General features: G+C 39.8%; 1 protein-coding gene across 7 annotated transcripts in view; it reads right to left on the bottom strand.

Annotated features, from left to right (window-relative positions):
• The window catches only part of ccdc186 (coiled-coil domain-containing protein 186), a 119,574-nt gene that overhangs the window by 79,710 nt on the left and 12,722 nt on the right, over positions 1-27,142 (bottom strand). For all 7 annotated transcript variants that reach the window (XR_013579733.1, XR_013579732.1, XM_078564678.1 and 4 more), the window contains exons 2-4: positions 14,008-14,755; positions 7,460-7,586; positions 5,634-5,762 (exon numbers count right to left, since the gene is read on the bottom strand). Coding sequence is in view for 5 of the 7 variants with exons in the window: in XM_078564678.1 (XP_078420804.1) it covers positions 5,634-5,762; positions 7,460-7,586; positions 14,008-14,732 (981 nt within the window). In the remaining 2 variants the exon portion in view is untranslated. The remainder of the gene's footprint in view (positions 1-5,633; positions 5,763-7,459; positions 7,587-14,007; positions 14,756-27,142) is intronic.

Raw genomic sequence — 27,142 nt, 5'->3', positions numbered from 1 at the left:
TGGCATGGAAAACTAGCAACAGTAAATGACATCAGCAGTAGCAACCATCCTGTATTTTAAGCATATAGAATAGTCATGAAGTCATAAGGTCTCCTTATTTAAGGAAGGATGTAAATGCGTTGGAAGGAGTTCAGATATGGTTTACTAGACTAATACCTGGAATGGGCAGGTTGTCTTATGGGGAAAGGTTGGACAGGCTAGGCTTGTAACTGCTGGAGTTCAGAAGAGTAAGAGGCGACTTGACTGAAACATACTCAAGCCTGAGGGGTCTTGACAGGGTGGATGTGGAAAGGATGTTTCCTCTTGTGGGAGAATCTAGAATTAGGGGTCACTGTTTAAAAATAAGGGATTGCTCATTTAAGGCAGAGATAAGGAAAAAATTTTTCTGAGGGTCGAGTCTCTTTGGAATTTTCTTCCTCAAACGGTGGCGGAAGCAGAGTCTTTGAATATTTTTAAGGTAGAGCTAGATAGGTTCTTGATAAGCAAAGATAAGGTTATCGGGGGTAGGTGGGAATTTGGGTTGAGGTTACAATCATGTCAGTCATGATCTTATTGAATGGCAGAGCAGGCTCGAGGAGCCAAGTGACCTACTCTCAATTTGTACGAGACTTCTAGAGTAATATGAATAATTTCCCATTAGCAAAGGGATTCCTTCTCTCCCATTAGAAACTACATTTCGAAGTAGCTTTCACATTAGTTAGATGTGATTTGCAGAGATTTGCATTTTGTGGATTGCAAATCTTTCCTAAAATTGCCTACAAAACTGGATGATGTAGAATCAGACTGTCTTGATACAATAGATGAATATAGAGGAAGGTGGGACAAACTACTATCAAGTTAGTTATATTGAACTCGTTCATCAAATCTTATGTTTCAAAATCAACAGATAAATTCAGAAAGAAGGTTCTGATTAAAGGTTATCCACCCGAAATATTAACTCAGTGTCTCTCTTTTGACTGGAAGGTATTCAGTTGGTCCCAGTCCTAGGCAAAATGCAGGAGATCAAGAGATAGGGGGACCAAATATATTCCAAAAGAAATAATCATTCCTAAATGTCACCCATGCAGGTGTACCCACAAATGTATGAAAAAATTTTTTTTTAAAACAACGTGGGAGAATGGACAATCTTTACTGCAAAAAGATAGAACCAAAGGGGATCAGGTGACCTTTCTCCTTGTCTGCAAATGTACATGAAACTGCTCAAGGCTGGAAGCAGCCTGCTTGACTGGACAGGACATTAAAATGTAAACAACCATTTGGAACACTCCTGAGAAGACATTAAAAATGTAACAGATCACTCCTGTGGATTTAACAGCTACTGTTGTCTAATCGTTTGCAAAAACTGATGTACAATGACCACTGCTATAGCACAGCTAATGGTGAATGCCGAGCTGCTCAAATCCCAGAGGGAAACTCAAAACAGTTGTCGCAACTGTTTTTGCAATTTGTATTTTATTTCAAGATGTGTCCTTGCATTCAGTAGTAATGAGTCTACCCAAACTTAGAGCTTTTTTATAAAACTAAATTAAACATTTATTAATAAAAGAATTGATTTTAATCACATACATAGGTCTACAAATTACTACTATAACTCCTAGCTCCCCTAATTAATCTGACTCCCAGTTACACCCCTGTTAAGGCAACAGTAAAAATAAAGTAGATCTTAGCAGGCCCAGGCAAAGCACACGATAACCTGGACAGGGATATTCACAGTGAATTCTCTTAGCTTTGGTTCCTATAGGCAGCAGCTTGGTACGTAGAGGTTCGGGGCTTTTCACACTTATTAGATCTCAGAATGCCTTCCTCTTACACTCAGCCTTCTCTTCTTTATATATATTTTCCCCTCTGGATGCAAATTTCATTGTTTCAATATGTCTTTGGACTTTATCTTTCTAATAATAAAAATCTTCTACTGATCTTCAATTTATCAGTAACCTTTGGGAAAAATAAGCATATTGTTTGGCTTCTTCTGTCTATGTGTAACATTTCACCACCTCTTTAGAAATTCAAATTACTCTGGTTTATCTAAAAAAGCAAATTTTCCTTTACCCCTCACATCCTAAAACTTCAGCCATGTTTACCTATTTAACATTTCACACCTAGCTTCTCTTCCTGATACATCAAAGCTGTCAGACCAGCTGTCTTTAATTCAGTTAACACAGACACACACACAATCCAGACCCCACTATTCCTACTTTACAATAAATTCCAATAATGTTATGAAAATTATTATATTTTCATGATACCACAAACTTAGCGCTGCAGCATGAAACTCCACAAAACAGGTGTGAGGAAAAAAAAAACATCCTATCACAAAGATGCAAAAATTACAAGATTCAAACCCCATTGTGCATCATTGCTAATGTTGTCAGGGACCATTTGTGTGGAAAATGGGAAGACTGATACTATGGTCACCTGACAGAAACCAGCTTGTGATAAGTAATATTTCTTAACACTCATCTTGAGCAGCAGCCTCAAATCAGTCAGTCCGGAAAATAAAGAGACTCAAAGGGAAGACATCATAGACTCAAAGACCAACACAAAATATTAATTGAGGACTGTACCCATGTCTTCTGGGTTCACACATAGATTACCGTTTATGGTCCCCAATTGGCCCTACTCTTTCCCTAGTTATTCTCTTGCTCTTTATAAATTTAAAAAACCCCTTTGGGTTTTCCTTTATTCTACCCACCAATGCTTTCTCATGCACTCTCTAATTTCCTTTTTAAGATCCCCCCTACATTTTTTATACTCCTTTAGGGACTCTGTCATATTGAGCGTTCGGTATCTGCCACAAGCTTCTCCTTTTTTCCTTAATCCTAACCTTTATGTCCCCTGACATCCAGGATTCTCCAGACTTGTTCCCCTCCCATCCCCCTTTGCCTGTACTCTCGCTATTTCCTCCTTGAAATCCTTCCACTGCTCTGACACAGCTTTATCTGCAAATAGCTGCTCCCTGTCCACTTTAGCCAAATCATCTCATCGTAGTAAAATTAGCCTTTCCCCAGTTTAGAACTTTTATTCCCAGCCCAACCTTATCCTTTTCCATAACTAACCTAAATCTAACTGAGTTATGGTCACCCTCTCCAAAATGCTCCCTTACTGATATGCCTTCCACCTGTCTGGGCTCATTTCCAAATACCAGGTCCAGAACTGCCCCCTCCCTTCTTGGGCTTTCTACATACTGGCTAGAAAAGTTCTCCTGGATGCAATTTAAGAATTTTGCTCCCTCCCTACCTTGCACACTAAAACTATCCCAGTTAATATTTGGGTAGTTAAAATCCCCTACTATTATTGCATTATTATTCTTACACTTCTGAAATTTGATTTCATATTTGATCCTCTGACTGTTTGGGGGCCTATAATAGACACCCCAACAGCATGTTTGCCCCTTTTGTGTTTTTTACTTCTACCCATATGGCCTCATTTGATGATCCTTCCAAGATATCATCCCTCCTCACTGCTATAACTGATTCCTTGATCAATATTGCGACCCGCCCTCATCTTCTATCCCCCTCTTTATCTCGTCTGAATACCCTATAACCAGGAATGTTGAGCTGCCAATCCTATCCTTCTTTTGGCCAAGTCTCCATCATAGCTATGACATCATACCCCCACATGCCTATCTGTGCCCTCAGCTCGTCTGTCTTATTCCTCAGGCTCCTTGCACTAAAATATATTCCATTTAGCCTTGCTAAACTCACTTCTTTCTTATCTAGCCTATGTTTCCTCTGCCTTCCAGGCTCACTTACTAGCATTATAACTTCTAATTCCATCTCAGCCTCTCTCCCCTCTGAACTACTTTTCAGGACCCCACCCCCCTGCCAATTTAGTTTAAATCCGCCCCAACGGCATTAGTAAACCTCCCCATGAGGATGTTGGTCCCCTTCCTGTTCAGATGTAACCCGTCCAACTTGTGCGGGTCCCACCTCCCTCAGAAACGGTCCCAATGCCCCAGGAATCTAAAGCCCTTCCTCCTGCACCATCTCTCCAGCCATGCATGCATCTGCTCTATCCTTCTGTTCCTATGCTCACTACTGTGTGGCACTAGGAGTAATCCGGAGATTACTACCTTTGAAGTCCTGCTTTTCAATTTCCTACCTAACTCCCTAACGTCTGCTTGCAGGACCTCATTTCTCTTTCTTCTTATGTCATTGGTCCCAACATGGACCACAACCTCTGGCTGTTCGCCCTCCCCCTTCAGAATGTCCTGCCGTTCTGTGACATCCTTGACCCTGGCACCCCGGAGGCAACATACCATCCTGGAGTCATGTCTACAGTTGCCGAAGCAGCTGTCTATTCTCCTCACTAACAAATCCCCTACCACTATTGCCCTTCCACGCTTCTTACTCCCCCGCAGAGCAGCTAGACCATCCACAGTACAATGGCCTTAGCTCTAGTTGGCCCCCCACAGGGGAACCGTCACTCTCACCATTTTCCAAAAATGGTTTGTGAGCGAGATGCACTCAGGGGATTCACTCACTACCTGCCTGCTCCCGTCTGGCTGTCAAAACTTCCCTCTCTGCTTGCACTTCCTTAAGCTGTGGGGTGACCACGTCCTGAAACGAGCTATCCACAAACCTCTCAGCCTTGCGAATGTAGCATTGTGCCCCTAGCTGCCGCTCAAACTCCAAAACCCGGAGCTTGAGTTGCTCCAGTCGGAGGCACTTCCTGCACTCATGGTCATCCAGGAGCGTCTAGGATTTCCCACATAGCGCAGGATGTGCAAATCACAGGACCGAGCTCACCAGGCATATCTTAACTAAATAGAATATGGACCCTTGCTTTTATTTTACGCTTACTCCTACTTGAGTCTCGCTGTTTTAGTCTAGCTCTCCCCTAAAAAAGTCTCGCTGTTTTAGTCTTGCTCTCCCCTAAAAAGTCTCGCTGTTTTAGTCTCGCTCTCCCCTAAAAAGTCTCGCTGTTTTAGCCTCATTCTCCTGAAGTAAAATTGAAATCGCTCCCGCTCTCTGCACCCTTTTTAAACTGAAGTCCATGCTGCTCTCTGCGCCCTTTTTAAACTGCTGCCACCCAGCAAAGTAAGAACCCTGTCTAGAAATTCACAAACAGGCAGAGAAGTGAGGCTATCCTTACATCTGCAGAACCAAGCCATACCTTCGCCACAAGGGCTCGATGACAACTTCAACTGGAACAAAGCCAGAAACCTACTGTTGCAAGGAGTAATCCACTGTGAATTCATCACCAGGAACTTACAACCTCCACTGAGCCAAAAAAAATAAAATCAGGCCTGCAACGTTCCCAACTTCCATCTTGAAAGAAAAGTGATTTTATGGACTCTTTAAAACTCTAAGTGCACACCATCTCTTTTGTGAGTGTGCATGCGTGTATCTTGCATGAATGAAAGAATGAATGAATGAATGATGCAATTACATTTCAGCGTTGAGAAATAAATATTTCTTTTAAACTTACAAGAAAACCTGTGCTGCGACTGTTCGAGAGTCACAGCACTCAAAGGGGTTTAAATACTTCTTCAAAACACACCTTGTTGCAGTTAATTGAGATTTGGGATAAAAGGGGGAACAATCCTTTCATCTCTCCCCTATCCATAGCACTAAACAAAAACCCTAATCACAACTTTAAAATAACTACGCATGTTTTGAAAGGATTCTTACTTGTTCTATCCGAAAAGTTACGTTTCTTTGCAACTGGTGAATGGCATTTTTGGCAGCAGCATCTTGAGAGATCAATCGCTCCTTTGTCATTTTTATTTCCTTCATAAGATTTTCAACTTGGGCTTCCATCTGCAACAAATAAATGAATCCAAAATGAATAGATGGTTCCCCCATTGGGAGTTTTATAACCCAATTAAAAATGTTTGAATTACAAGAAAATGGGGATTAATGAACAGCTTTCAGTTGTATTATAGCTTTCTAATCCCTCCTAGGTATGTATAATTTCACATATTTCTCTTACCTACTTTCATCTGTGCACACTTCCCCTTAACTTTTCCCAGTATAAATTCCTATGTCCACATTTAGAATGGGAACTCTATGTAAATTGCCTGTAGGTAGTCTCTTGACAATTGTGGTACTGCCAATTAGAGCATGACAATTCGTATATGTTTATAAACATGAATCTGGGAACAAAAACAACTATAAGTAAAGTTGCTCATAAGGTCGGAAAACTTAAATCTTTTGATTTCACTTATACAGATAGAAAGTAAAATAATCTCGAAGTTGAATTGAGGCAATAATGCTGAAGAAACGTGCTCTACCACAAGAGATACTGTCTGGCATACAATTTATCCCTTACTATAATAATTTATAATCTTAAAATTATATATAAAATAAATATCCAAGAATAGTGGATCTCCCTACAGCGCTGCTTGTAGGTTAGGGATGTGTGTGGCAGACTGACCGGAGAAGGAATCATGGACCACTCCATTCGAGGCTTGCAGATGTCCAACTCTAAATCAGGGTGCAATTATTAATGTTGCATGTTTGAGCAGGTGAAACTTTCTAAATTTGACTCCTGGAAGTATATAATAATACTTTGCTCGCTTTAAAATGTCAAACACCAATTGTAATGTTATCAAAGAGTTTTCCCCCTCAGTCTACAGAGCAGCTATAGTTATAAATAAAGAAAATGTATTTTGTTACAATCCCCCCACCCACCTTTAACATTCATCTTCCCCACACATCCTCTTACTAAAAGCTCAAGTTGCAAGGGTGAGAAAAAATTCTTATGCAGAGTTCTTGCAACATGGAAGGCTTTGCTACAGGTAGTTTGAGCAGAGAATATTGAACCTTAAAGGGAAAATCGAATAAACCTTTGTTACAGAGGAAGATCCAGTGTTAGGGGGAAAGAGATGGTAACAGGATGAGTGTTCAATCAAGCTGGCACAAATATGTCCAAGCACTTGCTTCTCGATTATCAACTTCTGTGGTTCTGTAAGGCATTAACTTATCTCCCTATCATATGCAATTTCAGCATGAAATTTGAATCACTTCCCACAGAGGGCAGGCTTTCCAGAAATGATTTAATCAATTTTAGGAGTTTGCCAAAAACAGCCCTAAAATAAGGCGTGCCAAAAAAATCAGGCTCTTAAAGAATGAATATTTGGCTATCTACACTCAGGCTATCAGTACTCATCCCTGCTCCATGTGATGAATGCAAGCCCTTTGCTTAGTTACGTCACAAGAGAAATGACAAGCAGAAGCCCAAACCCTCCCCAGAAAGGGCAAAATCAATAAAAATTCAAGAAACAAAAAGAAGTTACTAAGTTATTTCAATAACTTGCATCTCAATTGAACAGCAATGCAGCAGGTTAACTAATAATCTTGTTATATTGCAACAGTATACTATAAATAGAAAAGCTGACCTAAAGAAACAAACAAATTTGAACTAAATGCACCCAAATTTTACAATAATTTATTTCATACTGATCAAAACCAATTCTGTTACTGAGTTTATACTCTGAATTGGAGTGATGGCTTACCTGTTTTATAGTGCTGATGTATTGTTTCTCTGTTTCAGATCGCTTTTTCAATTCATCTTTTAAGTTGTCTTTCTCTGCACAGATCTCCACAATCATTTCCTGATGTTTTCTGTTTTCTTCCATCAGTCTGCACAGTAAACACAACAGAACATGAGCAAAAAAGGTTTCACTTTTTCATATCGTGACGAGTTAAATAAAATTTGGTTGACAATAGATTCTTTCCATTTGTTGTTTTGCACAACTATCAGTGCACTCCCAACTAAATTTCAGACAGAAAGCAGGTGCAAGTTCAGGTATAGCAGACAAACTTAGGATCTTAGTTTTTTTGATAAAGTTGGTTATGATACAACCAAGGAGTTAGGCTTTTTTTTTTGCAGCAAAACAGGAAATCACTTCAAGGTTTTTTTTTAAGTTTATGATTCAAAGCTATAGACAGGAATTGCATGGCACAGTGAGTTAGCTGTGGCAGAGAGCAGCAGAGAATACATTTCCAAGGTCAAGCTTAAATCAACCAATTTTTGCTTGTGTACTCCAATATAGACTGTCTCAATAGACAGAAAAGTCATGGCTGGCAAGCACAAAAGCAGTAAACCATAACCACTGCAGGGACAAGTTTTGCATGGAGCATATTTTCTGAGTGTTCATGTACACACATTTATATTTTAAAAATCCTAAAATTGAATGTGATATCCCACAGGAAAACAAAAGTCACTTTCCCTGGAGTGGATGAATATGGATGTTGTCAGGAAACAGATATAGTTTAAGTAAGTTATATGTGTATTTGGGTGTGTTCGGAATAAGGTATATCTAATTTAAGTTTAACATATGTTTTTCTATTTGTGGGTTAAAAAGGTGAAACCTGGGATCTAGTTCATTTTAGAGTGGAGACAGCGTTTAAGGCGTTGTTTGTGTGTCTGCTTTCTAATGAGATTTTACGACTCTTGATGAGAAGGTAAAACAAACAAGGTAGAAAAAACTGCTGTTGCCTAGCAACAGGAGGGCCCACAGACAGAAAAGTAGTTTCAGTTCAGTTTGAGTGCAGTTGGTCAGTGTGCTCCAAGGTTGAAAGGTGTTGTCAGCAGAAGCAACATAGCAGACAGATAGATAGCAAGTCCCAAACTAAAGTTGAAGCCAGCTGCCTGGAGAAGCAACCGCAGCAGCAGGTTCCAGAAACTAAAAATGAAATTCCCAAGAAGACCTTCTAGTCAAAGGCAGGACAGGAGTGAAGTTAAGAGTGAGGAGCAGAGAAAGGCTCCAAGCTTAAAGGGAGAAAGCTGCAGGATGCAGATTTAAAGAAATATAGGCTTGGGAGGAGCCAGATGATCTGTAACTCTTTACTATGAACATGTGAAGCACTGGTGTTCTGTTGGCACAGCTGAGACAGTGAGAGAGAGAGAGTGTGCGTGGAAGGAAGCTTGAATGCATCTGGCGATCCAAGAGAGCTCGAATCCCTGTAGGTGGACTCTTGTGGAAGGAGTCTGAGAGAAAACAATGGTTTGGGAGAAGGTTCCAAAGCAGGTTCTTTGAGTGTGGAGATTGGAAATTCTCATGTGAAAGACAGAAGAGAGACTGGTTGGCTCATGGTGTGATAAGCGTCTGCAGGTTGGGGGGGGGGCATGGAAATTGAGGAGAGATCCATAGCATCTGTTTGGGATGGCATCTGTCACTTGGTTTTAGAGTGTGGTGTGCCTGACCACAGGTCGCCTATTGGTTTACATGGACTGTGTACTTACTGTGAACATTAGAGAATAAAATAGCTTTTGTAACTTGTGTTATCCTTACAAATCTGTATATATCTATAAAGATATAGTTGTGGGTGGCGTATTATAATATGGTTCATTTTTTTGTTTAATAAATGTTTTATTCTTTTGTTAAAAGTTCATCAGCTGACTCCTGTGACTCTGCTCAGTAGCCACTCTCCACGTATCTAAACAAAAAATAAAAGTTAGGATCTATAAAGCCTGGTTCCACCCGGAGATCTGGCTTGTCCAGTCGTAACATTAGCTGGGATCATAACAGTGTACCAGAAATTATGTGTAACATTTACAAATTAACAGGTAATAAGTCTATCCTAAGCCACTTTTTCCCCATGCCCACGTTTCCCACTTGTGGCTCTCATCTTCATTTAACAAAGAAGGGACTGGTGTTCTTAACAAAAATACTTAAAATGCAAAGGCACTTGCAACATTATATCCATTTTTGTTTTAATATTTCGTGAGGAGCTGAGCAGATTACTCATGAAAACAAGTGACCTTTTAGTGTGCAGTGAAATCATTGTTAACTAAGCTTTTCGTATGCCATGACATTATTGTTAATGAAGCTTGTGTTTGTCCCCCGTGTACTGCACCAGTAAGCAGAATTAACAGTTACATTTTCACACAATTGTTGCTCCATCTGTTGCATCAAAGCTACTAATTTAAAAAAATTGCTGAGTAATTTCAAATTGAATCTTAATCTGTCTATTAGTATTTTACTTATGTAAGAAAAGTATTAAGATAACCTCCATTGAATGAAACTAACAAGTGCAATTTCTGTGGTGCAGAAGGGTAAGAGACTATGAAAAATGCATTAAATAACTATCATACAGCCACATAGCTCACATTATTTATTACATTATTCATGGATCAGAAGTTCCAGGCAACTACTGCACACATTAGAGAATTAACAATTTACATGTATAATGCCATTCAATACACTAATCTGTGCCTGAATGCACAACCTGCTTAGAGTGAAGGCATTTTGAAGATGTAAAGAAGGATGTGGTTTTCAGCCCCAGCTATGTTTGGTTTCCTTCATTTTTAAATAAGACCCGCCACTTTCAGGTTTGTCTATTCAACTTAAGCTTCAGTTTGGCTCAGTTGGCAGCACTTTGCATCTGTAAGAAGCTTGGAGGATCAAGGCAGACTATTGACTAGAGGGCATAATCTCAGCTAACACTTCAGCACAGTACTCTGGAAGTGTTGCATTGTTGATGGTACCAGCTTTCTGATGAAACATTAAACCTGCTTAGCTGGATGGAAAAGATTGAAGAGAATAATTTCAGGTGTATTGGTCGACATTCCTCACTCAACACAACACCATAAAACAGATTATCTGGTCATTCATTTCAGAATTATGCAACTCTGCTGTGCCCAAATTTATTGCTGCAGTTGCATATATTATGTGAGTGCACTTCAAATGTAATGCATTAGCTGAAGTGTTTTGACATTCTACGGATATGATAATGCATTGTAGGAAGAGAATTAAAAAAAACTTGCATTTCCATAGCACTTTTCATGACAGACAAATGTCTTAAAGAGCCACTGAAGTACTTTTGCAGTGTAGTCACGGGGTTGTAATGTAGGAAACATAGCAGTCAATGTGCACACACGAGCTCTGACAAACAGCAATGTACTAATAACCACATTTCTTATTCACAAATAACATTTCTTTAGCGATGTTGATCGAGAGATAAATTTGACCAAGGTACCAGGGATAACTCCCCTACTCTTCTTGGAAATAGTTCTATGGGGATCTTTTATGTCCACCTGTGAGGGCTGACAAGGCCTCAGTTTAACATCTCAATCAAAAGGTGGCACCTCCAAAAGTGTAAGTGAGCACCCACCCCCTCAGTCCTGTACTGGAGTGTCAGCCTTGAATCAATAAAATATGTAATTTACTTGCTCACTTCCCCATCCCACCCCACCCCAAAAACCATGAAATCCAAATACAACAGCATGAATATAATAAATGTCACATTACAATTGTATTTGCCAAGGCTATAGAAACAATATACTTCTATCATTTAGAAGTTAGATTTTTTTCACAAACTCTTTTCAAAAACCAATTGTTAAATATACAATTAAATAATTCTTCCTTCCTTTTAATATACTTCCTGTCGGAGATTTTCAAAATGGAAGCTAACTTTTTTTAGCGTATATACATTATGTGCGCAAAGTTCAAAAGTTACAATCAACTTCTCCAAATGATATACATTTAAATGATATACAGATGATATATTTTTTCCTTCCTAATAAGTCAATTTTTTACTTTTTAAACAGTAGATAGATAGTTTTTCTGTGTGGTTCCTAATAGACAGGATATATGACGGTGAGTTATGATTCACTGTAACAGGGTTAAAGTTTAATTGCATTTTACAGTACAGAATATCTGTGGGACTCTATAAAGATTAGTTGCACTTGCAGGTTGGAATGTGTTTTTGCACAATCCATTGTATGCATTGATCAGTAGTAAAATGCTTAGGTCAGGTCTTCTTGTGCCCATCTAATAGACCCACAGAGTGTCATCCAACTTGTCTATGAGAATTATGTAACTCCCGTCTCTTATTCTGATTAGCTGATCATTCTATGGGTACTATGTGACTGCCATGTAATCTGCCCACCACTGTCCTGCTCACTTAAAAATAATTTCCCAGTTCTTCTGTAATTCATTATTGCCTTACCATATTGGATTTCCAACCTCTCATTCAACAGTTTAGCATCTAAAATATTTATGAATTGCATTTTTTAAAAATCTACATTATATCTACATATATACAGATTACCAGTAGAGGCCTCAATATTCCTTGGGCACTCAACTCAGGGTAGTGATCTGTGTTGAGAGTCCACTAACTCACTAACTGCTGCTTCCTCTCTTTCAATTAATTTCTAATCCTTATCCATCAGGACAGAAAGAGGCTTCAAATACTTGGGCACTACTGAGGTCTACATTCTAAGCCCTGTATATTAAGTAACTTCTCTCAGTTTCACTGTTCCAAACCTTCAAGGTTCTTGTCACAAATAAATTCAAGTTATGGCATGAGAACTAAAAAGTATACTTCCAGCAGTTGGCGAATAAATGCCACATACCCCGCCAAGTTTTCTTCCACTAAACTTGGTTTAGACACTTTCACCACACAGACACACTACATAAAATCCAGCATAAAATCAACCCCAGCAGTTACCAGATGCACATTATTCCTATATTCTTAAAGTACTTGGAATATATTAATTTGTTCTCAGGAATGGGCTAAACCAGTTCAGTTATAAGTATCGCTGCATGTTTGATTTCGCATCTCTACCCAAGTTTGAGATATAGATATTTAAATTTGTGCCAAAATATTTCTCAGATATATTTAGGCCTGACATGTGCCAAGTCTGCATTCCTTTTTAAGCAATTTGGTAGCAAGGTAGACATGACACTCTTCAGAAGGTAAGCAGCAAATCATCAAGTATTGTCTGGTTAGGAACCAGAATCCTGTCTAGCTTTACAGTATATGTAAATTTTCTACATTGAGGAATAGTTAAAAAAACAGTTACTGTAAATCCATTTGTATTTCTTTTATTCATTCTTGGAGTGAGGTCTTCGCCGACAATGCTAGACTTTATTGCCCATCCCGAGAGGCCGAGGCGGTAGTAACAGGCCACCTTCTTGAACCACCAGTGTAGGGGTGAGGAACCTTTTATTTATCACGGGCCATTCACGCATAGACAAAATCAGTCGCAGGCCATACGCACATAAAAGTCAACTTAATTTAGTTTTTTTTAAAAAGAGAGAATACAGAAATGTTCAACTCACCCACTATTTTAACACAATGGCTAAATTTGAATATTATATTGTTAAATATTATTATAGTAATTTAGCTAACTCTTTTATCCAAAGCAAATTCATAATGATGATCAGATATGCTATTTTGAAGGTGCTACTGTCATAGGTCTATATTTTTAGAAATCTTGCTGCGGGCCAGATGAAAGTGACCCACGGGCCGTAGGTTTCCCACCCCTGCACTAGTGGTTTGAGAGGCTTGCAAGGGCACTTCAAAGAGAAGTTGAAAATCAACTATGTTAGTACAGGACTGGAAACCCATGTAGGTCAGGCCAGGTAAAGAGGGCAGTTTTCCTTCCCTAAAGAACATTGTGAACCATGTGGATTTTTACAATAATCGAAAAGTGTCCAATCAATTTTACTGTTAGCAGCTTTTGATTTTCAGATTTAGTTTAAAAAAAACTAAACTCAAATTCTCAAACTGGCATGATGGGATTTAAAGTCACATTCTCTGGATTATTCGTCCATGCCTTTGGATTATTGGTCCAGCAACATGACCACCAGACTACTGTGCTCACCACTTTTTACCTATTAATAAAACTATGTTAATTTGTAGATAAAACCCCAGAGAGAAAGCATTTGTATTCTACTACAGCACAAGTATGGCTTTCTTCCACTGCTTTCTGAACTCATAGAAATCACTCGGTGTATTTAGTAAACAGAATTGTGCTGACTCAGGGTTTTGTTTGATCCTTGCACTTGCTACAATTGTTTGGATGTCGGGCAGGCACATGGGTACATTACACTTCACAGAAAGTGACAGCTCACTTGCATGAAAAGTCTTGGCACTGAACCTATGCAAAGTATCTGTCATTAAACATGTCCAAGTCGATCTAGCATCCACTGTTCCATACGTCACATTCTACAAAGAGACTTAACATTTTGTGTATCATTGCATACATTTATATTGACAAAACCATAAATCATTTTTAAGAATCTTTTAAAAAGTTGTTATTAACACTTACTTCTTAATTTTCTTTTCTTGTTGTAGACATTTGCTTTGTATTGACTCATTCAGCATGACTACAGCACTGTTTTCTTTTGTAATTCCATTAGGTAAACTGCAGCTCACGGAGGATTCTGTTGAAAAAATGTTAAACTCTGATTCTAGCTCATCCAGCAATGCATCCTGAGAAGATTCGTGCTCCATCCTGGACATCAGGTCCTTGGTTATTTTTGTATCAAAAGGACTTGCGGAACCAAATTTGTTAGAGGGGTAAGATATGCATTTGGTCCAATCTGTAGGCTCTGCCTGCTTTGATGTCTCTGATGAAGGACAATATGTTTGAGTGACAGTTCGAGTAAGCTCTATACAGTCACTAGCCTCTGGCTTACTTTCTGACACTTCTCCTGTATCACTTTTGAATGCTATCAGAGCACACGGCTCTCCACTTCCACCATGGTCTGCCAAGTTAATTGTACTCTGTTCAACTCTTTGTGTTTTCAATTGTGCCTCAGCAGTTCCATGTTCAAATCCTGCATTTATATCCACTTCCTGTGCTTTGGTTTTTGAATCCGTCTCTGACTCAAGACATGCGTCATTTAATGCACCAGTTTCTGCTGCAGTGCCATCATTAATAACTTCTTCACTTGTGGCATCATCAATCACCAACAAACGTACTTCATTATCACTGCTCGACAGCTGTTCATTGACCTGCAGAGCAACCTGCTCATTTGGACGTTGTTCCATTCTCAGTCATTCAAATATTTATCCTGCAACAATAAAAACAAGATGGATATGTTGAAAAGACAAGATCACACAAGTGTGCACTAAATAATGTATTGAAAATGAAAGGTCATTTGCCCGCACAGCTGCTTTCCTCTATGACGGGGTGCATTCCAGAAATATAAATAGATCTCAAAATAAATAGCTCCACAATATGACTTGTTTTAAGTACAATAACTGCAATATCTGTAACATATACAATAAAAGTCATTCTTTAAATGATAAGCTAGTCTGATTTTTATAATTAGAAAAACATGAAGACGGTGGTTATGAAAATACTGAAAGAAGCAGTGCAGCCATTCTAAGTAATAACTACTACGCATGAGACATGACAGGCAGAATTTAAGGGGCCCTCAGGAATGAGTTGGGAAGCAGGGGCTCATAAAATGGTAGAGTGCCTGTCATCTTCCCAATGGAACTCTATCGGTGGCGGAGAAATGCTTCCCTGCCAGAGGAAAACCAAAGCTGTTAAGTGGTCAATTAAGAGCTGCTTGAGGGCCCCTTTTCGCTGTCACTAACATTCTGTGTTGCATGGTAAGACTGCCCAGTAAAACTGGTAGCCTCCCTATGGTCTTTGTCACCCATGGAGGGGCGGCCTGGCAGCAAGGATCACCCCCACAGATACAACCCTCTGCCCTCAGCAGCCACCTAGCAAACCCCTCCACCCCCAAAACCCCTCACCAAGGCCTGCCTGACTGTTTCATAACCAGGTATTCCTCAGTACTCTACCCTTACTGAGTTTAAAGCTGAATATTTTTCTTGCGTTACTTTCTTTATGTCACTCTTGCACTGATTAGCCCGGGTGACACCGACACCACTTCTGGCAGCAGGCATCCCTGCTCCTTCTCCTGACTGAGTGCACTCGCAGGAGTAGCCATCGATCCTGGTGGGGCTGGTGCGATTAAAAAGCTGCCAGCCCTCCAACTGGCACCAGCTCTTGGAGATGGGAGCCCCAATGGCAGGTCACTAATTGCTCAATTGCTCAACAGAATCTGGTCAGAGCTCCCCGAAACAGCCAAGGCCATGGTTGCCACTTGCCTACCTTTGGGGTCATTGGCATCCTAACAAAATTCAGCTCTACATTTCCAATTGCAAGTTTACCCAACTGTTTCACAGAACTTAACCCAGGGCATTAATCAAACACAGGTTGATAATATTAGGAATAGAAGTAGAAGTCCTTTTTATTTAAAAAAAGAAATATGTCACTCAGTAATTAAGGAAGTTAACAAGTACTTGTGCAGTTTAACATAGACACCTGGTATGACAGCCCAAAAAAATAACCAAGGTCTGGCAAAAGTTAAGAAAAGTTCCAAACGCTCCTTCACTTGAATCCAAGGCAATAATTCAAATAGTTGTGTTGCATGCATAAATATTTCATAGTATAGCATTAATGGAACAACTTGTATTTATATAGTGCTTTTAATGCAGTAAAACGTCTTAAGGCATTTCATAGGTGCATTCCCAAACACCAAGCTACATAAGGAGATATCGGGACAGATGACAAAAACACTTGGCCCTAGGGGTAGGCTTGAAGGAGGGCCTAAAGGGGGAAAGAGCGGCGAAGGCTTCTGGAGGGAATAAAAACATTCAAATTAAATCTTAGTCTTCATTATGTTCTGAGGAAAATTATGTTCATTTGCTGTAAAAGTAATACATAGATCCACGTAGCAAAATACACAGAATGAAGAATTTCTGCAAATAGCATGTCTCAACGGTGAACAGCATGAGTGACATGAAGAAAAAGAAAAAAAAATTCAGCTTTAAAACAGAAAAAGGTAGAGTAATGAGGAACATCTGGTTATGAAACAAAGCACAACCATGCTGGTAGCTCGCTATTTCTATAATAAATGCCCCATCTATTAGCAACATACTAAATTTTTTTTTAAATGTGCAAAACTCAAAGATTCTAAGCTGCAATATTGTTAACTTAATGTTTCCAATGCCTGTTGACTTAATGAACAGCAGAGTGAATGAAAAAACCTCAAACCTGAGACTTACAGAATGCCGGAAGCAATAGTTACACAAGGCTATGTTATCTTAGCTTGAAACAGAAAATTGCATCAAAAGACTAATCACAATTTAAGGCTATTACATAAGAAAACAGGTCAAGAAAGGGAAGTGATTAAGTATCATTGCAAACATTTACAATATTCGAAATCCTTTACAGATCTTCACTTTTGTTATGATGCGGCAGATGGTGTGTGCCAGGCAGATCAAATCCACGAGGGAAACTTGATCGTGCAATCACAACGGTTTTGCAATTTGCATTTATTTTGAGATATGTGCCCTGAGTTAATAAGTCCACCAAGACCTTCGAGATTTTTCTTTTAAATACCAAAATCAAAACATTTATTAACAAAAGAGAAGAGTTTAAGCACATAGAATTACCAATTACTACTATAACTCCTACCTCCCTAATTAACCTGGCTCCTAGTTATACCCCCTTTAAGGCAGCAGTCCAAAAATAGATAGTTTAGATTTTAAACAGATCCAGCAAATTAATGCAATAGCCTGAACAGTGGAATTCAGTGCGGCTTTCTCTAGCTTCGGTTTCTGTAGACAGCAGGCTTAATGTACAAATATTGAAGGCGACTTCACACACTTGTTAGATCTTACAATGCCTTCCCCTGACACATAGCCTCATTTACATTTATATATGTTTCTCCCTTTTTAATATGTAAATTCCATTGTTTCCATATGTCTTTAGAACTTTACCTCTCTTATAATATAAATCTTTTCATGTTGCTACTATTCTCATTAACCTCTGAAATTCAAATCCCCCTTCATCTATCTAAAAATCCAAATTCCCTTTACACCTTACATGCTAAAACCCTCAACCATGTTTATTCATTAGTATATTAAAGGCACTTCTGTTGATAGCTTTAGCTTGGCTACAAAATGTAATTAAATCTCACACATAGACAGAACAACACAAACCCCCATAAACCTACTTTACAATAAACCAGGAAACTATTATGAAAATTATATACTCTCGTGGCACCCTTACACATGTGCCAATTTCTCCATGGTCACTCTTTACCAATCATAGTCATCCCCTGCATTAAAGTCCATTACACTGTAAATCTGTGCAACGATAGATTATACCATTTTGGGCCTCTATCCTTCATCAGAACTCAATCTGAAACATCAAAGCCTCTTGTCTTTGACCTGCTGTGTTTTCAGCATTTTCTGGTATTATTTAAAAACTCTGCAAATGTAGTAACTTTGAAAGTTTATTTTTCCCAATATCTTAGCAGCTAATATCATCAATTTAATTTAAAAGACTTTTGAGAGATTAGAAGCTTGCACAAATAAATCCCCAATTCAATGCACAAATTGTAAAAAAATTTGTTTTAAAAACTTTGGACTAGGAAACATCCAGATTGCTGAATTCCAATCAATTCTTGCATGACAAAGAAATATACTCGTTATAAAAGATAACACAGTAATCCAAGGTCAGGATTCAAGTTAAATTTATACATCATTAAAGATATTAACCTGATTCTGAAACTCGATGTGATATCAACTACTATATATAGTCCGATTCTAGGCATGTCTTTGCTTACATGCATCAATTTGGTTTAAAATCCACACTACTTCTAAGATAGCCGGTGTTGGCGGTTGCTTAGTCGGTAGCACTCTCACTCGAGTCAGAAGCTTGTTGGTTCAAGTTCCACTCCAGTGACTTGAGCACAAAATCTAGGCTGACACTCCAACATTGTATTGAGAGAGTGCTGTACTATCAGAGTTTTAGAATAAAAGGGCAATTTGATTTAGTTGCATAGAACAATTATGAAAAGACAGAATCAACAACTTGTCTTTATCCAACACCTTCAACCTAGAAAAACATACCAAGGTGGTTCATCGAAGAGTAATCAGACAAAAATGGATGCCGAGTTCGATATTTATGGAATCATAGACGAAGAATTCGATTGCAGTGTCACTACGATTTACAAGTGCTAGCAGCTAAGTCAGCCGCTTTATTTTTCATGGTCAAAGCCACAATAATCCATTACTGGATTGTTTTCCAAACATTTGAGAAGAAGTTTTTTTTTGAGAAAACATTTCAGAGGGTGATCATCTTACAGGCTGGTAGGAGTAGTGAATCTGGTCTGTTGATGGTCATCCAGTCTACAAGTAACAGGTGCAGGTAGAAAGTGAATCATCTGTGGAGCTGAATGGCTCCTCTAGGTGTATGAGCGACCACAAGGAACTGAGGAACAAGTGGCTTGCCATGGGAATAAAACACGGGTAGTAAGAACAGAGAAGCTATGGTTGTTAGAAGTTAGTTTCTTTTCCAGTGGGATCCAGAGTCCTGAATGCTATTTTGCTTCCCAGGTTTCATGGTTTATTACAAAGCAAATACAAACAGTTCTCGAATGCAAGGTCATGCAACACGAGATTCTGCTTCAAGCAGGAGCCAAAAATCATGGCCCGGAGCAGATCAAGCTGCTGCAAAGAGATTTCAAGGAGCTAAATTCTGGATTAAGCAGAACTTCCTGGGTAGTGATCTTTGAATTTTTCCCAGTGTCACACACAGGACCAGGGAGAAAAAAAGCTTAGGATTGTAAGCACATGGCTAGAAGAATGATGTAGAGAAGTGGGCTTCAGATTCTTGTGACAATGGGACTGCTTTTGAGACCAGTGAAGGTTGTGCAGAATGGATGAGAAGTAACTATGTCCTTGTGGAAAGTTTGAGAGAAAAGGGGAAAATAGTTAAACCAGTTATGGAGCTGCATGGGGAAAATCCACACTTGTTAAAGTCATACCTAGCACAAAGGAAGATGGCTGTGCTTGTTTGAGGTCAATCATCTCAGTCCCAAGACATCACTTGTGGAGTTCTTCAGGGTAGTGTCCTAGGCCCAATCATCTTCAGCTGCTTCATCAATGACCTTCCTTCCATCATAAGGTCAGAAGTGGGGATATTCGCTGATGATTGCACGATGTTCAGTACCATTTGTACCAGATACTGAAGCAGTCCATATCCATATGCAACAAAACCTGTACAACATTCAGGTTTGGGCTGATAAGTGACAAGTAACATTCGTGTTACACAAGTGCCAGGCAATGACCATCTCCAAAAGAGAGAATCTAACCATCTCCCCTTGACATTCAATAGCATTAACATTGATGAATCCCTATCAACATCCTGGGGTTTACTATTGACCAGAAACTGACCTGGACCAGCCAAATAAATACTGTAGCTACAAGGGCAGGTCAGGGGCTAGGAATTCTGCAGCGAGTAACTCATCTCCTGTCGCCCCAAAGCCTGTCCATTGTCTGCAAGGCACAAGTCAGGAGTGTGATGGAAAGCAGCCCACTTCTTATGCTTTGTATATTTCTGTACAGAGTTTTTAGTTGGGTAATTATCCCTAGCCTGTACAAGTATGTCCAGCTGGTCTTATATTTTCTGACTGGCTTTTCTTCTTTCGCAGGATGTGAACATTGCTGGCTACGCCTGTGTTTGTCACGCCTCCTCAATTGCCCTCAAGATTGTGCTGGTGAGTCACCTTCTTGTACCGCTGCAGTCAATATGATATAGGTACACCCACATTGCTGTTGCGTTATTCACTCAAAACCAGCTCTCCTGGGCAGGACGTGTCACATGCATGCTTGACACCAGACTTCCAAAGCAATTGCTCTATTCTGAACTCAGTTGTGACAGGAGACTCCCAAAAGGACCCTGAAGAGGTCAAACATACCTGCTGACTCAGGGGAGACCCTGGCTTGTAACTGACCAAAATGGAGAAGGCTTATTCGGGAGGGCACTAAGCACAGAAAGGCTTGCAGGGAACATGCAGAGACAAAGTCAAGGCATCTGAGGGATCGCACAAACCTCCAAACAGTCATCTATTCAACCCGTCAAGCATCACCTCCCCGTTACGAGTCTGCAAAACTCAATGGACTTGTCAGTAATTTCAGAGCCCATCGAACCCCAGTAGAAGCAAGTCATCACCCACCACAAGGGACTGCTGAAGGAGAAGAAGCTGTTAGGAAGGATGGAGTTCGAGGATTTTTACCCAGCAGTGAAAGAGCGGCGATATAGTTCCAAACCAGAGTAATTTGTGGCTTGGAGTGGAACTTGCAGGCAATAGTGTTCACATGCATCTGCTGCCCTTGCTCTCTGGGCAGTGGAGGTTATGGGCTGGAAGATGCCAAAGGAACTTTTTTGAGTTGCTGCAGTGCATCTTGTTTATGGTATACACTGCTGCCACTGTGCGTCGGTGGTGGAGGGAGTTAATGTTTAAGGCAGTGGATTGAGTGCGCAGCATAAGAAATAAAACAAACTAGAAGCACAAATTCAGCTGAAAGGATATGATGGAGTAGCTTTTACAGAAAGCTGGCTGCAAGCAGGGCATGATTTGGAGCTGATTATTCCAGGCTTTAGGACCAATATAAAGGAAGAGCAGCAACATGGGTAAAAGACACCATTATAGCAATAGAAAAAAGGGATTCAGTAAAGGCTATCAGATAATGCAAGCACCATGGATAAAAGTAAGGAGCAGGAAAGTAAATAAGACTTTGCTAAGAGTTGGCTGCAAGCCTCCTGACAGTAGTAATACACAAATAGAGAGTTCAGGGAAAAATGTAGCAAAAAGAATGTGATTATATAATGGGAGATTCAACTTTTCACAGACTGGGAGGAGCAAGCAGTAAAAACAATAATATATTGTAGAATATATTCAGAAGAATTTTCTAGAATATATTTTAGACATTTCAGATTAAGTGACAGGAAGCAAACCTGAATTAGCTGACAATCTGTCAGGAAGAGAACATCTTCCAAATAGTGACCATAATATCTTTAGTTTTGAGGGAGAGAAGAGAGTGTCACAAACTAGGCTTCAAATTTAAGTCAGACAAACTTCTAATGGTCGAGAAATAAACTGACAGGGCTAAAGTGCTGATGAATAAATACCTAGTGGGAGTGTTCAAAATTGTTGGTACAATATAAAATCATCAGTACATATCCCCACCAAAACAGCAAAAGCTTCACTTGTATTGTTAAGCAAACATGTCAAAGTTAAGAGACCCTATCAAGCTAAAAGGAAGTGGAAAGCCAGCATCAAAAGGATATAAAGAATGTAAGGAGTGCAAATGGAATGTGAAAAAAATGCTTCCATGTTGACAGTTAAAGCTTTTATATACATATTAAACACCAAGTAAAAGACAGAGGTAAAAGAGACTGTGAATGGACAATAAAGAAATAGCAGATCTATTAAATGGGTACTTTTTTTCCATTTCAGAGTGAGAAAGAGGACAAAATAATCAGTGGTGCTGGGGAAGCTGCTCTCTATGATTTTATTAGATTCATGGCTTTCATACAATTAAAAAAACGTAATGGAGAAAAGAATGGATGGGACCTAAAACAGACAAATCTTGAGGACCTGATTTCCACCCTAAGGTATTAGAATAAATAGGGAAGGAAATTGAAGATGCATTAGCAAAGTTTTTTAAGGTTCAAGGATTGCACCTGTGGCATTTGAAAGATTGCAAATGTCAACCATTATTTAAGAAGGGAGGGATAAAGCAGGTAACCAGGGCCCTGTCATCTTAACATCAATTAATGGAATCTATCATTAGGGACAGAATGACTGAGTGGCTAAATATGTATGAGCCAATTAATTAGAGTCAGTATGTATTTGTAATGAGTAATTTATGCCTTACTAATCAAACTATTTGAAGTGATGACTAGAAGGATAAGTAGGGGTGTGTCTATGTTTGCTGTCTATATGAACTTCCAGCAGGCATTTGAGAGTGATTTGCACAAGGTTATCAAAAATGGAATTGAAAGTAAACTTGTGATATGGGTTAGCAACTGGGAGATGTGAGACAGAGAGTCAGGGTGAAGGGGCCGTTTCTGATTGGTGGGATCGGCACTGGATTTTCATCATAGTTGCTAACAACCCAGATGGTGGAACAGAGTCGTGCATCCAAGTATGCAAATAATTCTAAGTTAGGAAGCAGAGGAGCAGAAAGTAACAAAGGGACATACGAAGACCAATGAGTGGGCAAAACAAGATGTCAATGTACATAAATTACTAAATGTTAATGCATAAATATAAAAATCTACCAAAAACGATTAATGGAATGTTTGTCTTTAGCTCAAGGGGGTTGAAATGCAAAAGTAATCAGACTCCACCTGGGCAACTGTATTCAGTTTTGGACACTGCACCTCTGGAAAAATCTACTGGTCTTGGAGAGGGCATAGTGCAGATTCACCAGAATTATATCAGGTCCTTATAGGGCAAGTTGCATAAACTTGGTTTGTATTCCCTTGAGTTTGGAAGGTAGAAGGTGATCGAAACAGGATGTTTAAATGGTATTCGATAGAGTAGACACAAAGAAAACCAATCGAGGTGGTTTAATCTTAAAATTAGAGATATGAAAATTTGGAGTGAAATCACAAAGTACTATTTCATACAGGGTATAGGAAGCTGGAACTCTTCCCAAAAGGTCAATAGAAATTTTCAAGACTGACATCGATAGATTGTCAGGCGGGCAACAGTATGTAGGGGTATGGAGAAGAGAAAGAGAAATAAAAGTTGTCCATCATGCTCTACATAAATTGTGGGATTGACTGGAGGTGTAGCATGACCGACTATTGCTCCTATGTAATTTTTTCTTATCATTAGATATCAAATGTCCATTGGGAAAATTGAATGGCATCAGGGCAAGATTTTTAAAAATGATTAATTAAAACTGCAAAAGAAATTCAATTACTATTGGCAAAGTACCAGTAAATTGAGATATCCTTTAGCTTTATCCTTGGCTCACAATGTGAGTGAATCATCTACATACTGGCATCGCCCCAAAACTACACATTTAATTAAATCTCAAAACATACCAGTTTCAATTGCTTTGCCTTTACAATTTCTCATCCGTAAAACTTGTCACTCCCCTTTAAAAAAAATGTCAACTGACAGAAAGCATATCTAACACTTAATACTCCTATTGGATTCATTTGTGTTTGAATGAGTTTGAAACAGCAACATTTACAATATTTACTGTTATTCTTACAAAACAGTGCATTTTAAATCTGTTGCCAAGTTCAATTTATAAATGGCATCTTTGGAGTAAACTAATAATCATCTATTTCTATTTACCTACCAATTAACAGCCAAGAAATTGGAAGGCTTGTTCAAGTAAACAGCAATGGTTTCAGATTTTGAATGCAGAAAGTTTGTTATTTAACACTGCTCCTGCTAGAAAAGGTTTTTCTTTGCTCAGATATATTATACTATTCATCAGAATGGGAAGTGCTGAATTCTAATACCCTCCAATTTTCTGACAAATATGAAACACTCCCAACATTTCTTGTTTAGTTGATGCCAGAAGTGTGAGAAAAGAACAATATTTTTCTCAATAACAGGAACAATGCAGAGTAACCATTTTCCTTGGTTGTATAACAGACTTGATAAAATATATTAATTCTACAGTACATTTAGTCGAACAGTTGGATGCATGAGTGGGGCAAACTTTCAGTGTTTTGTGTGGCATAATCTTAAACATACGGCCAGCTCCCAATGGAGCTCCATTCTCCGCACCTTTATTCTTGACCATCCTTTGTGCTTTCTTCCCAAATATCCTCTCTTCCACTGTTCAAGTTGCCCTAATTGAGTAGTTGGTGCATTTTGCTCTAAGAACAAGCTAACTGTTAGTTAATCCCACAATGTCTATTTCCCCTGAACATGCCTGCTCCTTGCTTTTCTCAAATTTGGCTTCCAAATTCCTGGACTTCTCCAAACATGAAGACTGCGCTTCTGCACTGGACGACACCAAGACTCAATCACTGTGTCTCTGAACTGCTGTTCAGTTACTTAAATTTTAAAGTAACTGATCAACTTACAGCCCTTCCCTCATCATTGCTATTGCCTGCTAAGCCTGTGACTGGCCAAATAGTTCTACTGTTTTTTTAGCTTCAGCTAATCTGGTTCCTGGCTAGAGTTTCATGCACCTGGGCCAAAATACACTTCTCCACAGCTTCTGGCTCTTCAGTGACCTCCAACTTCACCAGCTCTTTTTCTACCTCACAGCTGATTGTGCACACCGCTGGACCGTGATTCCCACTGAAATACTTCCATCAGTGCTCCGATCCAATACTTTGCCCTTAAAATAATTTCTCGACTTCACCTGCTTGTTGCAGTCATCTCCAAACTTGGGAGAACAGTTTGTCGATCCCACCAAGGGACTTCTGACTTGACTGTGGGCTCCCTCCCTATTGTCTCCTTTACATCTCCTATTTACTAACAGCATATCCTAATAACTGCTGCAAAACCAGGCCTACGTAACTTGAGTTTTCCCAAGTGCATTCTTGTGGATATTTGGGTTGCTATCTTGGACTCAAGCTAATCACTCCTATTTCCACTTTTCCCCCTTTCAATTTGTTTCCGTTTGCTGGTCCAAGATTCACCTCTCCTGTCACAAACCCCAGGCTTAAGTCACTCACAAATAACTTTACAGCTACCCTCTGTGCCTCTCTTGGCATCCTCAGAAGGGCCCATCAGGGCATTCAGTACTTACTGCCTCTTTACAAGTGGCAACCCAACTGGCCCATCTTACTGTCACTGACCTTTCCTCCCAGTGCCCCTGCTGGGGACTAATCTGGCCAAACTCCTTCACATCTAACTCACCACTCCATGAACTGACCCCAGGGACCCTGCCAGTGGATCAGCGATCATTGCTGCTCTCCACATATCCCTGCTCACTTATGGACAAAGCCATCGCCATCCATTAGTTTTTCACAGCTAATTGAACCATCACAGCCCTAACAGAAACCTAGCTGAGCAGTGATGACATCTTTCCCCCTTAACTTAATTCTCCCCACCTTCTATTACCTGCCCAGTGATTTCAAGCTCCATCTCAATTCATTATATTCCCTCTCCTCTAAGTTTACTGCCTGTGTATCCTCTCAGTAAATTGCCCAATCCATGTTCACTGCCACCCCCATGACCTTGCCCCATCATGTGGTCTCACTATTCCCATCACATCGATCATGGATGAAGCCATCTCTGATCACTTCCTGTATCTCTCCACCCTCTTCCCTCCTCCCATTCACACCCTACATGCTTCTATGTCTGCCCCTGGAAAAATCTCCTCCCCAGTTCACTGACAGCTGTGTTTTTAAAAATCCCAATTGTCTAGCCTTTATTCCTCCATGCACAACATTTCTGCAGCTGGTTTGTTCAAGTGCACCCTCAACTCCATCTTTGATGTCATTTTCCCACCAAAACCATAATTCTCTTTCTCTCATCCTGGCCATTCCCCAGTCTAGTCCTCATCTCTTTCTCGGGTCCAAGAGACACAGACTTGAAAAGATATGATGGACAACTAGTTTTAGCCGTTGACCACCAGGTTAAGCTGGACGACACAACGCACCATCAGGTCTAGATGGGAGTCTGCTAAAACTGCTCACTATTCCAGGATCATCCTGGACTGAAAAGATAACCTCCAGCTTCTTTTCTCTACTGCAAGTATCTTCTTAAATCCTTCTCTGCTGTCACCTCCATCAACAAGTACAAAAAGCTCATGCACTTCAATATTGGGACCATCCAATTAACTAGCTCTGTCACTCCCCCTCACCAGAACAAAAAGCCTCCAAAACTACTCACTTCTCCAGCCCTGAAATGGCACTTTTTTTCCTAACCTCTCCCATTTCCCTTCATTCTCTCAGAGCTCCTTTCATCCAGGAGATCCACCTCCTGCTCCCTCAATCCTATTTCCAGCAAACTGCTGACCACCCAACTTCACTTATGGCTCCCTTGTCAACTGGCATTAAGAGTTCCCTTCCTTCAAGTACTGCCCCTCTCTCAAATCTATCATCATTATCATCCCTCTCAAAAAATACCGACCTATCCCCATCTCCAACCTCCCTTTCTTCACCAACATCCTCAAGCATGGGATCACCTCCCAAATCCATGCCCATCTTTACCACAACTCCATGTTTCTGAACCCGTCCAATCAGGTTTCCATACCTGCCATAGTACCAAAACACTCAAAATGTCACAAGTGACATCCTTTGTGACTATGACAAAAGTAAACTCTCTCGTCTCCTCCTCCTCAACCTGCCTGCAGCCTTTGCGACAGTTGACCATAAAAACTGATGTGCTAGGCTCCACAATGATGGAGGAGCCCAGCACATTAGTGCAAAACATAAGGCTGAAGCATTTGCTACAATCTTCAGCCAGAAATGCCGAGTGGATGATCCATCTCAGCCTCCTCCAGAGGTCCCCAGCATCACAGATGCGAGTCTTCAGCCAATCCGATTCATGCCATGTTATATCAAGAAACAGCTGAAGACACTGGATACTGCAAAGGCTAAGGGCCCGACAATACACCAGCAATAGTACTGAAGACTTGTGCTCCAGAACTTGTCA

This window comes from Cetorhinus maximus, chromosome 20 (assembly GCF_964194155.1).
Source record: "Cetorhinus maximus chromosome 20, sCetMax3.hap1.1, whole genome shotgun sequence".
Taxonomy (NCBI): Eukaryota; Metazoa; Chordata; class Chondrichthyes; order Lamniformes; family Cetorhinidae; genus Cetorhinus; species Cetorhinus maximus.
Note: the sequence above shows the minus strand (reverse complement) of the source record. Positions and strands in the feature narration are given on the sequence as shown.